Source organism: Corylus avellana, chromosome 7 (genome assembly GCF_965113065.1).
Source record: "Corylus avellana chromosome 7, dhCorAvel1.hap1.2, whole genome shotgun sequence".
In the NCBI taxonomy this organism is placed as follows: Eukaryota; Viridiplantae; Streptophyta; class Magnoliopsida; order Fagales; family Betulaceae; genus Corylus; species Corylus avellana.
Window position 1 is genome coordinate 1706849 of NC_142496.1, and position 16069 is coordinate 1722917.

General features: G+C 35.4%; 1 protein-coding gene across 2 annotated transcripts; it reads left to right on the forward strand.

Annotated features, from left to right (window-relative positions):
- Positions 1 to 5002: 5002 nt before the first annotated feature.
- On the forward strand, positions 5003 to 13491 carry WRKY32 (WRKY DNA-binding protein 32). Of its 2 annotated transcripts, none has more exons than XM_059597144.2 (5): positions 5003 to 5407; positions 5518 to 5567; positions 10505 to 11199; positions 11321 to 11479; positions 12962 to 13491. In XM_059597144.2, the coding sequence occupies exons 1-5, from the start codon at positions 5164 to 5166 to the stop codon at positions 13317 to 13319; spliced, it is 1506 nt and encodes a 501-aa protein (XP_059453127.2). In that variant the 5' UTR covers positions 5003 to 5163; the 3' UTR covers positions 13320 to 13491. The 2 variants fall into 2 exon arrangements, with proteins under 2 accessions (XP_059453127.2, XP_059453128.2); XM_059597145.2 differs by having other exon boundaries at positions 5003 to 5395.
- The last annotated feature ends 2578 nt before the right edge of the window (positions 13492 to 16069 follow it).

A 16069-nucleotide genomic window follows, 5' to 3' on the forward strand; every position in this document is an offset into this window, starting at 1 on the left:
GCTTAAAATATTTGGGAGATGCGTGGCGACAAGCATTGTCATGGAAGTATATAACTATTTATTGTCCTTTATCTAAGTAACAATTAATAAATTAATTAAAGATAATAAACAGCAAGAAATTCATCATCCATTGGAACTGGTTGTTAATATATTTTGAGTGTATTTTTTGTTTTAGAAAAAGTGTTTTGATGTTATAAATCCATTTTTTGTTGAAAAAGTATTTAGCAAACTTGTTTCGAAAACAGTTTATGAAAATAGAAAACATAGCTAATTTCATTTTTGGATAACTAATCTAAAAACGATTTCCACTTAAGGAGAAAATCAATATTTGTTTAGCGTATTTACATAATTATCGCTTTCAAATGTATTCATGTTATACCATCAAGGGTGGTGGTATGGCTCAAGAAAATTTTCAAGTGGTCACGACATATACTGAAGCGTGTATTCGAATTTCTGTTGACATATGCCTTATTCGTATTAGCCGCCTTAAATTTTCATTGATGCTCTAGTAGGGCTTAGTTAGGTTATGGGTCGGTCGGACTTGAAAGAATATTTGCGGTTCCCATCGTCTAAGTTTCTCCTGTGCGGCTTCCAGCGAATAGGTGCTACTATAGTCACGTCCAAGTATGATAGCAACAATTGATCTTCTCATCCTACCCTTTTTAATTAAAAAAATAAAATAAAATTGTATTCATGCCATAATCTATCCCCTCAAACAAAGAACTCTTTTTCACTCCTGCAACTTGTTTGTCAACATATGTTTTGAGTCTGTGAGTGAACAATGCTAGCAAATGGGTAGGTAAGGCTTGCTATTTTACCTAAAAAAGGTAGGTAATGGGTGTATCCAATGCATTGAGCCCACTCAAATGTAATCCTACTATAAAAAAGGAAAAAGTTCTTTTTATTTGTTTTTGTTTGTTTTGTCTAATGACTTCGCTAGGCTACATAAGAAGGAAAATGGTATAGAGATATCCGACAAAGTTTTCCTTCAAATTAAATTGAAAAAAAAAAGAAAGAAAGAAGAAATTCAACTTAATATGTTAAATTGATAGATGTTTTTAAAGTATGTGATTGGTATTTGCATATTTAAAAATACACGCGAGAATCAAATGTTATAAATTTATTATGTTTGGATGATGAAGAAATTTATTCCAACTCAATTTGAAGAAAAATTTTATCTTAAATAACATTTTTAAGATAGTAAATACTACTAGAGTGTTGTTAGACGTACTATAGTTTTTACTATAAGCTAGTTTTCTTACAAACTGATGTGACAACCCATAGTCTATAAAATGATTAAGAGTATGGTTGACAAGTTAGTTACTAACTAATTAAGTGGACAAATCAAATTATTTTCTTAATCATTTAATTGATTATAAACTATCACGCTAGTATGTAACAAACTTATTAAAATTACTGTAAAAATTATAATACGTTATATATATATATATATATATATATATACAACTATCTTTAGCTTAGGAAAAAAAAAAAAAAATCCACTATCATCAAAGATCAAGGGTGCATATGTTTGAGATTCTCACCTACTAACCTGGGAATGCTACTTGTCGTTTACTCACTGAGTGGACAATCAGCTCACCAACATCCAACCAGATCTAGGTTTTGATGGTGCCACCATTGTCCATTTCCACTCATGATTTTCCAAAGGTATTATGACTCCTTCCCTGAAGTTGGTTGGCATGCAAAAATGTTGTCCTTGTTGCAATTTATTTATTTCAAAACAGGCTTCCATGATTGTAATAATCAAGAAGATGGAATCATAAATATTGTAGGCCGTAACTTAACTCTAATTTGAACCGTTCATTCAAAATAAAAAGTTCAAATTCTACCAAGTTATACAAGTTTAAATCTAAAAAAAAAATTTCTTTCTTTTTCGTAGCCACATTGTCATTATCGTCTCTCGCCCCACGAGCATTATAGATGGTCGGGATAACTGAATCATTCTTATGTCCCTAAATTAGTCAAAAGGGTGGACTACCCTTGATAATGGCAGTGAGAGGTAGTAGTAACAGTAGTGTATTAATTTTAAAAAATACAGAATGATGTGGCATAATATGAGCCGTTGATTTAATATTTACAATGTGTGCAGTATCTTGATATTGCACGAGATGTCAATCCACTTTTTCTTGCTATTTTATTGATTCAGTATTTAATTGTTATGTTACAAAGCATGTGATCTATCGTGGGTTATGTCTACTATATTCTCATTTTTTAAAGACAATAATATAGTATAATATATGATCAGAGTTTCAGACGTAGCTGCATGAAACTTTTATTGAAGAGCAGCACGATGTATACATGTATAGACGCCGCGTACGCATAATTATAAGGATGAGTCATATATGTATATATATATTGATTAAATATTTTATTAGTACTTACGATTTACTGCTAAACAAAGTATCGGATATAATATCTGTGGAGATCTAATGGAATGGGCCTTGCGAATTCACTTAATTCATGTCGTTACTTAAGAAAATGGCGGACTACTGGAATGGACTATCCAAGCCTAATATTAAGCCCAAATCCTCCAATGAAAAGATAAGGCCTAAGCCCAAAAGCCCGCAACACGAAGAGCTACTAACGTACATGAATTCCAACCTAACACCATGAAAGCATGCACTCACTCAACACATAAAAATACATGTAATCCACCATCTAATGAATAAAGAGTCCCAACTCGATTCTCCAACTCAACAAACTCGATCCCACCAAGCAAATTCCATCGAATGAGATACGGTTAGTGGTCATGTAGCCGTTCAAAAGACAGTTACAAAAAAGATCAACATCAAAATAGATGCAATATTATGGGAAAGTCAAATAAGAGTTCCTCTGCGACTCACATATCTAGCTACGTAGCATTAAGCGGATGTGGAATGATTGCCACACCCTCCACTTTGCGGCCTTTTATAATTGATTTCTCTTTCATCTTAGCAAGGCTTTGGATCCGGATTGCTGCAGGAGTGACAACTGTCTCAACATCTAATCAACACAGTTGGTCTTTTTGTCTATGTTTTGTCTAATAATTTAACATCATGTCACGTCAAGTCTTATCATAATCTGACAATTGTCTCATACGACACATCATACATCTTATTCAACATAATTTAATCTGCATCATTGACACATCAGTGCCACGTGTCGGTCACCCAAATAAAAAATTAACTCTATATCGATTTACCTTTTTTTTTAATGGATGTAATGATAGAGGATTTAAGTTGAACACATGGAGCATGTCAAACATTGCGTATAAGAAACTAAAGGCAATACTAGATACAATCATATGCCTTACTGCGATTGTAGGTATCCTAAAGGCATGTGTTTTCACGTATGGGAAAAAGTGTAAGCATGATTTCTGCGATGCAATGATAGAAGATTTAAGTTGAACACATGAAGCATGTCAAACATTGCGTATATGAAACTAAAGGCAATACTAGATGCAATCATATGCCTTACTGCGATTGTAGGTATCCTAAAGGCATGTGTTTTCACGTATGGGAAAAAGTGTAAGCATGATTTCTAATCTCCTCTTGGCCCAAATTTCCTAATAAGTTAATGACAAAGGCTTATCAAGAAAAATGCTAGAAACTACATTTTTATTATATAATATTTACGTGATAGTTCTAACTAACCATTCGATCAGTCTTTGTTGATCAGTTTTAATGTTGGTTGGAATTGTCACATTAATATTGTGAGATAAAAATGTATTTTTTAACTTTATTCTTTAATTAGTTAATGATTGATTTGTCAACCATATAATCTTAACTATTTCACATATTATGGACTTCATATCATATTGTAAATGATTTTATAGTGAAAGTTGTAGTACGTCAATCAATTTTTTTTTTTTTTTTTTTAATTTATAAAATTCCTCTAATTTGGCACATTAGTTTAAGCTTAGCGTGACTGAAAATATATATAATTTGACACAATATTGTAGGATTTTCGGTGTAAAATATACTCTAAATCATAAAATGGATAAAATTATGATTAAAAAAAAAGAAAAGAAAAAGAACACACTTATGTAGATCCCATAGATTTGTTAGGGCATCAAATGCAAGGGAATTTTTATAAGATTCACATACCAGGATAAATAAACAAGCTATCTGAAAAAGATTCACATACTGCAATGATGTGCTCATAGGATAAGCTTTGGTCGCTCTTCTCTTTTCTCGATTGGCAATCTCTGCAGGTGCTAGGCATTTTCTGCTCGAAGGGGATGCCCTTTTGGTGATTCTTGCCTTAAATCATCCCCCTCTTTTTTCGTTTTGGCAATTTTCTTTTTTTGTTTCAGACATTAGATTAGATATCTCTTCCTTTCAAAGTTGGCATGCTTCAAAAGTTTCTAAATGTGTCAATTTCTATGCACACACTTTAGCAAAATAGGCCACTACTCACCTTGCGTTTGCTAGCATTCCTACAGGATCTCTTATTCTCTTTTTCATCACGATCAAGAATAAAAAAAATCTTTCCATGTTACCCTTTCCCTATTCTATTAAAAAAATATATAATTTTTTTTTTTTTAAAAAAAAAGGCTATCTGAAATATGTTTAAACAAGTAAATTTTATAGGAACTCTATTATATTTATTAGCTCAAATTGTTAGCAATTCCGACAATGGTCCTTGCTCATGTGACAAAAAGATCTCAAATTCTTCGAATTTAAAATTGAGCACCAAATTCCTAAGAATAAATGTTGGCCCCAAAGTGTGCCACTTTTTGTGCATGTATCACTCACTATCCCACCACTTTCACTGTGCCCGAGTCAAACACCCAGTACCGTGATGCCACATACGCCGTCAAAGAATCCGTCAAGTCAGTACAACCAACGGTGATCCCCTCTCCTGATGTAACGGAGAAATCAACGGCGGCCGTTAAACCACCTGAGTCAATTCCAGTCAAAGACACATATACCCCCACAGTCTCTTCGCTTTAAAGCATTAAATTAAATTAATTAATTAATAAAAAAATAAAACCCCCTCAGTCTCTCTCAGTCTCTCTCTCTAATCTTTGCCGGTACACAGAATCCGAGACACGATTCGGGATTTCGGGCATAGTTTCGGGTTCGGTTTCGGACAGTATAAATAAAGCGCACGAACTGTGCGGAACTTTACTCTCTGTCTCTCGGTGTGGGAGAATCGGACATGGGTGATGACGAGAGCTTCGAAGCTCTCCGAGTAGAGAATCCGAAGCCACCGGAAGAAGAAGAAGAAGAGGAGGAAGACGAAGAAGAAGAAGAGCTCGAAGAATCGGAGGATGGTGAAGAAGAGGAAGAAGACGAAGCGCGAGTCGGTGGCTTGCAAGTCGGCGAGTTTCGAGGTTCGGGACCGTTGAAAACCCTAGCGGTGCCTTCTTCGCGTCAGTTGTCAGAGAACGGTCAGTGTGCGGGTAGGTTTTAACGTTTTTGTTGTTGAAGATTTTTTTTTTATTTGGAAAAGAATTTGTTTGTTTTGGTAGAATTGTGATGAAGGTGATGAATTTTGCGGTTGATCTGACAGGCTTGCAGGGAAATTCTACTTCGAAGTCGGTTGGCGGAGCTGAATTGAAGGTTAGAATTTGGAGTGCTCATTTCTGGTTTTGTTTTGATGCATTTGGTTTCTGCGCAGTAAGTGTTTTATTTTTCATAGTTTTGCTGGCTATCTGTGTTTTACGATCTTTTAGCATTTGTGAACTCTTTATGTGCGTTTGTGTGATATTTGCTTAGATATTTATTTAATTGGGAAACTTCGTTTGAGCATGTGAAAAATTCAGTGCATTTTTGTGTGCCAGTGTGCTGAAGGAAATGGTCTTTGGTGTTCTTACAGTGTTTCCTTTTCATTGTTTAAAATTTAGGGTCCTGAAAGTGGTTATGACTACGAATTTAGGTGTAAATCCGTATGTTATTGTTGGGAAATATTATGGTAGTGGAAAAATTGTAGCTTACAAAAGAATTTAATTGGAGAAGTAGATGATCATAATCAACAAGGTTCTAGTTACCCGATGATTACCAAGCTTGGAAATTAGTCAAGAGCAAGGAAGGATCTCATTTTTGCTAAAGGTTGATTTTGTTCCCCCCCCCCCTCCATTTGTTGCTCGATGTGAATGGGTCTTTTTTGACACCAAACCTCATAAGATTAGACCATTGTGTCTTCCTCCATAAGGAAATACTCCTAAGTACAAATGACTTATTTAGTAGACTGCTATACGATTGGGATGACATGACAATGAAAATCAGTCCATGATTTTTCTTGTTACAAGCCTTTGTTGATCTAAATGCTGATTTTTACTGTCATATTATCTTAGTTGTATGACAGTTGTATAACAATTTACTAATTAGCATTGCTCATTAAAAAAATTGCTATGATCATTCCTTGCTAGATGAATGCTTGGTTTTGTGTCAGAGTAAGAGAGTATGCCAATGGTGGTTATTGGAAGCAATTGATACAAAGGCTAATTTTTATTGTCATATTATCTTAGTTGTATGACAATCAAGGAATGGCAGTTATTGGAAGCAGTTGAGACAAAGTCTACTAACAAGCCTTGGTTGATCCAAATGCTGATTTTTATTGTCATATTATCTTAGTTGTATGACTGTCGTATAATAGTCTACTAATTAGCATTGCCCATTAAAAAAACTGCTATGATCATTCCTTGCTAGATGAATGCTTGGTTTTGTGTCAGAGTAAGAGAGTATGCCAATGGTGGTTATTGGAAGCAGTTGAGACAGAATTTTAGTGAAGAAAAGAATGAAGTTGCTGTATTTAGATATGGAAAGCTCTTGCCCTTTGTAAACAGGTTGGACCGAGTCTAATGGACCAAAACCAACAGCCCAAAAGCCACGTCTGAATAGTAATGGTAATCAATGGCCAGTTAAGCTAAGCCCAATAACAGCTGGAGAAGAAAGAAGATAAAAAACCAAATGGAAAAAGGAAGAAAAATAAATGGGCTCAAGTAAAAGGAAGCCCAGTTCACGCCCATGGATTAGACAAGACAAGGTGGGGTGGACCATGCATGTATGATATTAGTTAGGCTCAACCTCCATAATGGGCCCCTGTAATACCAAAGGAAGCCCAAGAAAACTTATAGGCTCAGGAAGAAACTCATTCCTAATTAATGAGACTCAAGAAAAATGCAAGGAGCACAAAGTGTTTGGAACATATTAATGCAAAAACATTAATTACATGGTCTTTTGGTTATTTTCATTCCTAATAAATGGGTCTAGTGAAGTTATTCATTTTTTTATTGGATTTGTGTGTATAGCTAGGGTAGATTGAGCCTCACCCGAAAGATGTAGGCTATCTTGTAGGATGTATGGACTTGGTTTGTTTCTCTGGGTTTCTCCTAAAAAGTGAATATATTGAGCCCACACTCAAAAAGTGACATATTTTATTTGAAAAATATACTCACAATGAGTTGGAATCAAGGCTACAAATGGCACAATGTCATTATGGTTGACTGGTGTTGTATATGTGAGAGGAGTGGGGAGTTTGTGGATCATCTTCTACTTCATTGTGAGATTTTAAGTGCCTTGTTGAGTGTTATTTTTAGTCATGTTGGGATAGCTTGGGTTTTGCCTAGAAAAGTAGTAGACCTTTTTGCTTGTTGGAGAGGGTTGGGAGGTAGTTCTTAGAGTGCAATTATATGGAAGATAATTTCGTCCTGCCTTTTGTAGTGTCTTTGGAGGGAAAGAAATAATAGAAGTTTGGAAAACCATCCTCTCTCAGTGGTAGAACTAAAGACTTTCTTTTTCAAAACACTTTACAATTGGACAACTGTTTTAGATTTTAATTTGCTTAGTTTTCATTACCTTCTTGACCTGTTTTCAGTTTCTAGCTATGTGTATCTCTTGTATACTTTTTGTATATTTGGGTTGCGCCTTTTGCGCTTCTCAATAATATTTTAATTATTTACCAAAAAAAAAAAAGAAGAAGAAAAAAAGAAATGGCATGTTGACGTCCAAAAAAAGGTTGGAATCTCGAGTTAAAAATGACAGCCAGAAATCCTCCCCCCCCACAAAAAAAGAAAAAGAAAAAGGTGACCAAGGATGAGACTTGGGGTAGTCATATCTGAGGCAGAGTATCATTACACTCCTTCAATAGCTCCTCTCTTCCAACTTTGGGCAGGAATTAGTGTGATCCGGCAAAGATATGCTATCTCATGTAACTTTTAGGAGCGCAACTGAAATGGCTCAAAGATAGGCCCCTATGGAACACAAATGATTTCCTAATATTGGAGGCCAGTAAGTGGAGGGACATCAGTGTGGATAGTTATGTGCAGAGAAACTTGTTTTACATTGACAAAAAAATTTGAACATAAAATAATTGCGCAAATGATAAGTTGAAGTACAAAATTTTGTAATGGATATCTCAATATTTATTATTTTATTAGGCAATGGTATTATCTAAGAATCAAGGGAACACTTTAGGATTTTATTTCCCTATATAAAATGGAGATCTCATATAGAAAAGGAAAGAGACTATATGAATGTATTCTTCAAACAATTCAGGCTGTCTTGGGTTATGTCTAGACAAGTAGTTAATTTCTTAGCTTGTTGGTGAATAGCCAGCAGCAGCCGAATTGCCGTTCTTTCGAAGATGATGTCTTTGGCTGGAAATGAATGATAGGTGTTTTGAGGACTGCGAGAGGTCTTTGGAGGAGTTGAAATCACTTTGTATCTTTGGACAGCTACTTATGTTTCTCCTTTAGTGATTAGTTTTCGTGATTTCCTTATTCTTTTGGCCCTTATTGCCTAATTGGTTTCTTTTGTATACTTCCTATGTACATGCAGGTGCCTTACGCTCTTAATGATATCTTGATTATTTATCAAAAAATAAATAAATAAATGATCTCCTATAGAAAAGAGAAGCAATAGAAGCCAATTGTAAAAGTTAGTATTCCAGATTGAGATAGCCCAGTAGAGACATCCTTGTTGGCCACATCCATTTATGGTCTTAAGATCCTATGACAAATCCACCAAAGATGATAAAAAGGGAAGCCTTTTCTATTTAGATGTAGTGCAAATACCATGACCTGGAAGATTAATTATCCACCCAACTAATCACAATGAAATGATTGTTGCTCACCACAATTTGTTTCATGTGAATCCCTTTATATGCCCTATGGCTTTGCAGAAGATCCATAAATATCATTCTGATATAACATCCTAAATCTCATGTAAAAAGCGGGTATGACATAATGTGAAATGGAACAGCCCCAATTCACATTTGTCATAAAATTCCAAGAAAGGAATTACTGAAGTTCAACTTAAAGATATCTGTTAATATTTTGGGTCCTCATATGACGTATCAAAGGATTATGTAGGAATTGGGAGACCTTATCATCCTTTCTCTTGCAATTATTATATAGGCATATTGCCTTGGAGTTAATGATTTATGGAGGTCCACAAGTAGGCAAGATATCTAGATTTTTCTAAGACGTAATTGCATGAGCCAAATAAACCTTTGGTAATTCACTCTTGCCATAAGTAAAACTATTTATGAAAACATGCCAAAGGAATTGTAAGAATAGAATCATGTGTCAAATGTACATATTAGAAATGTAAGGCCATAATCTGTTGTAGGGTGCTGCCAAAAAACATGACAGTCTAGAAACTGAAGTCATGATTATACTAGGACTCCCACTTACCCAACAAAAAGAAAGAAAGAAAGAAAGAAAGATTATACGAGGACTCCCATTCCCTTAAATTCTCTGCTATTTTTCTTGCTCCAAAATGCACCATATCAAGCATAGAGGGCTTTGCCTTACTTTTCCATCCCTACCACATGATTGCTTTATGGCAGATCTTGGTATAGCCCAAGTGATGTGGTACAAAGATTATATAGGTGATGATAACTCTCTAGCCATTGAGCAATGTGAAACAAGTGATTCAACGTTATCTCTGTCTTCCTTCTGGATTTTTTTCGTTTTTGGAAGGGGAGGGGGTTAAGATTGGAACCTAAGACTTGTGCAGTTGTGCTGATCACAACCCACCACTTTACTGACTGATCGAAGGCTTAGGGGATGGTTTTTGCACTTTTTCTACCAACTAGCAATGAATAGATGCCTCCTATTCGTGTTCTTGACTGTTAGAAGATAACTTAACTAATTATTTAGAATTCGTGTTTTCATGGTTTGTATTGTGTTTTTGAATGTCGTGTACAATCTATTACAAACTTAAAAGCCATATGTACTCCAAAACAGAAATATTATATCCCAGTCAAGTTTCTTAAAAGGCAGAGGCCAAAACTTGCATCTTCTTGTAAAATTGGTATTAGTTGTGCCTTGTACAGTTTTGTGGTGAGATTCTTATGATATATGTGGTTGGCACATGCCTCCTACTTATGTTGACTGTGGCTTATGTTATTCGAACCATCAATTTTTTGGCATGAGCTCCACATGGTAACCATCAAGTGTCTCTTATACTTATGCTGATCTAGATGCATCTTGTATAAGATCATGTAAATGGTATACGTTTCTTATTATATTTTCTTTGCTGACATTTCTCAGGATCAAGGTGGGGAGTCCCAACATGAAGTTTTGGCAAGTGTGAAAACCCAGCCTGGTGATGCTCAGACAAAGAATCAGTTTCAGTTGTCTGTATGTCCAACTTTATCTGAACTATCACCCACTTCTGTTACACAATCAATTTCGTCTCTTCCAAGCCCAACTCTACCAGAACAAAGACTTTCACAAGTGAAGAGCAACAATGAATGCATCCCAAAAATGGACCAACAAAATTCTTCTGACCTTAAACCTATATCTGCTGGTCCTGTTGTGAAAACACCATCTTCTGATGGTTACAACTGGCGGAAATATGGTCAGAAGCAAGTGAAGAGTCCTAAAGGTTCTCGAAGTTATTATAAGTGCACTTTTTCTGAATGCTGCGCAAAGAAAATTGAATGCTCTGATCACTCAGGTCATGTAATAGAGATTGTTTATAAAAGCCAACATAGCCATGATCCACCTCGGAAGTTTAATTGCACAAAGGAAAATAAGCTTGCATCATCCCCTAAGCCTGTTTTAGGGAATGGTGTCACAGAACATCGCATCCAGAGGATTAATGAATCGGAGCCACCCACAGCTTCAAAAGAAACTATAAAAGAAACACCCCCCATTGCTGAAAGAAAACGACTGAACTCAAGCGAGAATTGTGAAATTAAGGTCAAGGAGGAGCATGCCAATGAACCAGAACCCAAAAAAAGGCAAGTTTTGCATGGGTTTGGTTTCTTCAGATTTTGTTTCGTATATGATACTAGCTTTTGTATTTTTGTGGAAAGGATTGATAATGACTGGTTTTAATGTTCTTTCCTCTTTGATAATCAGAGTGAAGAAAAGCAGCTTGGCACATACAAGTGCTCTAATAAAACCTGGCAAGAAACCTAAATTTGTTGTGCATGCAGCAGGAGATGTGGGAATCTCAGGTGATGGATACAGATGGCGCAAGTATGGACAGAAAATGGTGAAGGGAAATCCTCACCCCAGGTGCATGCCTAATTCATTTTTTAACAATTGTGTGTGCACCTGATACTGATATCTGTTAATGTTATACTGCTGCAATCAGTGTGCTTAGGTCATTCATAGTGTGACTATAAATTGCAGCAGTTTACACATTTGGGATAACTTAGATGATTTTCATACCCTTTGTCTTCAGCAGAAATTGCACAAATGAAATAAGGCCTCATATAGATCTCCAAAACTACAAGAGAAAGGAAGGAAGATGTTTCCATTGCTTTATGAATGGCTTTTTCTTTAACAAATTTAACCATTTTCCAACTCTTCCACGGTCACTTCACAAGATCCAAATGTTCAGGATTTCAATGTCCTAGAATTTTTCTGATGGATTTCAAATTCCAATCATAATGAAGCTCATGATATAAAAGAACTGTTACGTGCCTATGTGGTAAATTGATGGAGTTTCTACTAGTGAACTCACCCTTCATTATTTAGGAGGAGATACGATATGATCCAAGATAGATTAACTAGGATGTGACTGGAATTGCTAAAATGGAAGGGATTGTGTTGTGTTTTCAGCCTTATGTTGGGAGTGTGGTTTGTCATAGATCCATAGCATCAAATATTCATTCATTTTACTCTTTTATCTGACCTCAAGTTATATATATTAGCAGTAAGCACAGTTGTCTATATTTATCATGATGATTTTCAATCTGAATATCCTAAGGATAACACTTTGGAAATCATTCTATGCAAGTGCCATTGTACTACTAAGAAAATTTGGCAAGTTGCTACAGATGACTGTCCTGCAATTTGCTCCAGAAACCCTCATCAGGTTCAAGTACTTTGTTTTATGTCATTCCCAACTAAGTTAAATGTTCTTTGGAAAATATGGTGTGGATTTGTCATGGGGCAGTTTTTTTTTTTTTTTCTCATGTATTGAGATGTGCTGCCTGTTGGTGGATGATGCAATCCACAACTGCAAAAGGACTGGTGGAACTGTTTTGGAAGACGCAGGAAATAGAAGAAGTAGATGGGTATTGAAAACAAATCTCAAGAATGCATATATTTAATCAGCAAAAGATGCTTTACATTAGCGCTAGACCTGAGTCTTATGGCACTACATTCTTAGGAAACAACTTACATTGTAAATTCTTCCTAGCTCCAAGAGCATGCCATCAACAGAAAGACTTTTTTGACTAACATAAATTCAGCACAAACTACAAAATGAAAGGCTTAGTAGCAGAACTGGCCCAAAACGAGACTAAATAATAACCTTCTTAGAACTTTCACAAATACTATAAACAGCCTTCTTAAATGTGAAATTGAAGCCATAACTAGTTGGCTGTATCAGTGGATTTTCTCAGTATTCTAGTTGCTGGAGTCATTAAAGTGAGGAAGCAGCCAATGCACTGTTCCTATTCTTCACCTTAGTTGATTCCTTCCAATTTAAATTAGTCTGTTTGCTTTCTCTTCCTTTTATTGTAATTAATTGCTTGAATAAATTTTCAGAAACTATTATAGATGCACTTCTGCTGGATGTCCTGTCCGGAAGCACATTGAGACAGCTGTTGATAATGCGAATGCCGTGATTATAACATATAAGGGAGTACATGACCATGACATGCCTGTACCGAAGAAGCGGCATGGCCCACCAAGTGCTCCTCTTGTAGCTGCTGCTGCTCCTGCATCCATGAACGTTGTGCAATTTAAGAAAACCGACTCACTGCAGAACCAAGTGTCTTCGACCCAGTGGTCGGTGGACACGGAAGGAGAATTGACTGGAGAGGCCATGGAACTTGGAGGTGAGAAAGCAATGGAATCAGCTCGCACTCTTCTGAGCATTGGATTTGAAATCAAACCTTGCTGAGAGGCCCAAGGGAATGAAAGACGATTCATCGGCTTCTCTTTTAGAAGATCATGCTGCTGTATCTATATGAATTATTGAATTGGCAGGTTTGATTTTTCTTTTTGTTTCCTTATTCTAGTTTGTTTCTCTTCTCTTCTTTTCTTTTCTTATCTCTCTCTCTCTCTCTCTCTCCCCCCACGACAAAAAAAAAAAAAGAGGAACTTTTGCTTTAGTCTTTCAGTGAACAGTTGTGTATATTGGTATTGTACTCTCATGTTTGGAACAGAGTTAATAGTAGTTTAACGATATAAAATTGGCCCTTTTTCTGAAAAGATTTTTTAGGTCGAGATTGGTTCGTTGGCGTCTCTTTTAACATCTCCAACTCAGTCGAAATAGATCCAAAAAAGAGAGTACTGCAGCTACTCCAAGTTGGTAGTCAAGTCTGTAAAAGAGTACCCAGAACCCCCAATCTGAGCATTTTAAAATTATAATGGCGATCCATGATACTAGTTGCAATTTGGTAATTGGGATGTAGTCTTATTGGGTGGACTTCAGCTTATTTAGTTGGATAGGGGATAGCTTTGAGGCTACTTTCAGGTGATGGTTGTGCCGGTTACAATAGCTGTGTCGTCATTAGAGACAAAATTGGAGCAGGTTCTGGAAACTAAAACCGCATAGTTAGCTGACAAGAGCTAATAATATATGGAAGCATCTTCCGCCCATTGCGAATGATTTGATTGTAGGGGGCCAAAAGTTGGAAGCATCTCATGTTGGATTGATTGGCCTGCCGAAGCTGTTACTGGTTTTGATGCTATAATTGGTTGATGGCATTGAGCTCATTTCAACTTTTATTGGTAAATGCTTTTCAAGGGTATTTGTTGGGTTTCTTCTTCATTTCCTACTGTCTGGTTGGGATCTCTTTAATCCTAGGCCAATTGTCTGTCAAGAAGCTGTTTTGTTGTTTAGATTATCATTTGTAGATAGATGGGTGTGAGAGCACATTGGACAAGAAATAAAAATAATTTCTTGGAATTGGAATTACGAGCTAATAGGTTTGATCCAGTTCTGGGTTGAACTTGGAGCTTATGAGGAGGCTAAGTAGCTCTTAATTTTTTGGGAAAATTGAATTATTGCAATCAATCTTCTAAAGTTTAAAAATTATCAATTTAGTGTATTCAACTTTAAAAAAAGTTTCCATTGTCACCTATTTTATTAGGACTTTCTGTTCAATCCTAATATAGGCCTTGGAAATTCTAACCCATAATTTTTGAGAAAAAAATTATTTAATTAAGATAACTTTTGAAAGGTTATTCAACCCCATTTGCTATATGATTTAACTCTAAACCCTAATAGAATGGGTGACATTGAAATTTTTTAAAAGTTTGATATACTAAATTGATAATTTTTTAACTTTAGAGAATAATTGTAAAAGTGACGAAAATTTTTTAAAATCACTTCTATAACTTGTGGGGTTGGCTATGGAGGTGATTCGGCCATTCAAAATTGAGAGGAATAGCTATTTCTTAATTTTAGGAGTAGTCATTTTCTTATGGGCTATGAGAATGGCTATTCTAAAGTTATTTTATTCCACATTTTTAAAATTTTAATAAAAAGTGTTCATTTTTCTTATATAATAGTCATTTCGCGTATTAAACATAACCTTAGTCTATCATCTTTAGAACCTATCAAAATAAACTTGCCTCTTTTTTTTATTTTTCACCGTTACACACGCCATAGGGTAACATCATACGGTCAACCATGTCGTCACACGCAGCTACAAACACAATACAAATAGGATCCATGAACACTCAATTCTTGTCTGATAATTTTTCTTCATTGTTTTTTTGTACTTGATCTCTTCAATCTCTATTTCTTTACAATTTTATTATCTACTTTTGCCTTGACCTTCTAAACTTTAGTTTCAACCATTGTTTCACATGGTGCATCTTCTGCATTCTATTAGCCTTACCACCCTTTTTTTTTTGCTCACACGTGGCAGCATCTATTAGCCCAAAAAACCACAAGCCCGATTAATCTGCAAAACCCAAAACACATACAAAATAAAGGATTATGGCAGAATTTGAGAAAAAAATTACCCATATGAGTACTGCTACCTTTTTGTCTTTTCTTTTCTATTATTTTCTTTCTCATACTTTATTTAACTGAACACTATATCATATTAATACCTAACAAATCTTTATTTTTGGAAAATTTTCATTTATGTCAATTTTTCACTCGGTGAACAATTGACATAGAGTCCACCTCCCAACAAAACCTTTTTTCTTTTGTTCTTTTTTTCTCTCTAACAACAAAAATTTCAAAACTCAAAATAATATTGAAAAACATAAATATGTGAACATTATATGGAGTTATGGAGCTCATGACCCTTGAAGTTCAAAATATCCACCACAAATTTGTGAGCTCTGCAGCTCACAAATTTACTACCTAAATTTGTTTCACTTTAAGTGATTTTAAAATAGACTAGTCGCTTGCAAAAACAAAGTGTTTGTACTGCAGATGTTGCCTCGCTCTTCTTGGAACTTGTGGTTGCATCAAGGATCATGATGGATCCATCTTCCGAACGGTGGTTCTCCTTCAATCTTTGAAACCCTAAGTTATAAAAGTTGTCGTGTCTTTGTACGTTTGAAGGAGATAAAGACAATGTTTTTGTCTTTTAAAAAGATGAGCTACACTTACAAAAATAGTTGTTTTATTCAGATAAGAAACTCACACACCGAGGTATTGTAGAATGTTTACGTTGTTAAAAGTCT

What these genes read in the sequence shown, in the direction of transcription:
- WRKY32 (XM_059597144.2), top strand. Translation starts at nt 5,164, where the DNA reads ATGGGTGATGACGAGAGCTTCGAAGCTCTCCGAGTAGAGAATCCGAAG. An exon ending in GAACCAGAACCCAAAAAAAG is followed by an intron (nt 11,200 to 11,320) that starts GCAAGTTTTGCA and finishes TTTGATAATCAG; the next exon opens with AGTGAAGAAAAGCAGCTTGG. An exon ending in AAGGGAAATCCTCACCCCAG is followed by an intron (nt 11,480 to 12,961) that starts GTGCATGCCTAA and finishes ATAAATTTTCAG; the next exon opens with AAACTATTATAGATGCACTT.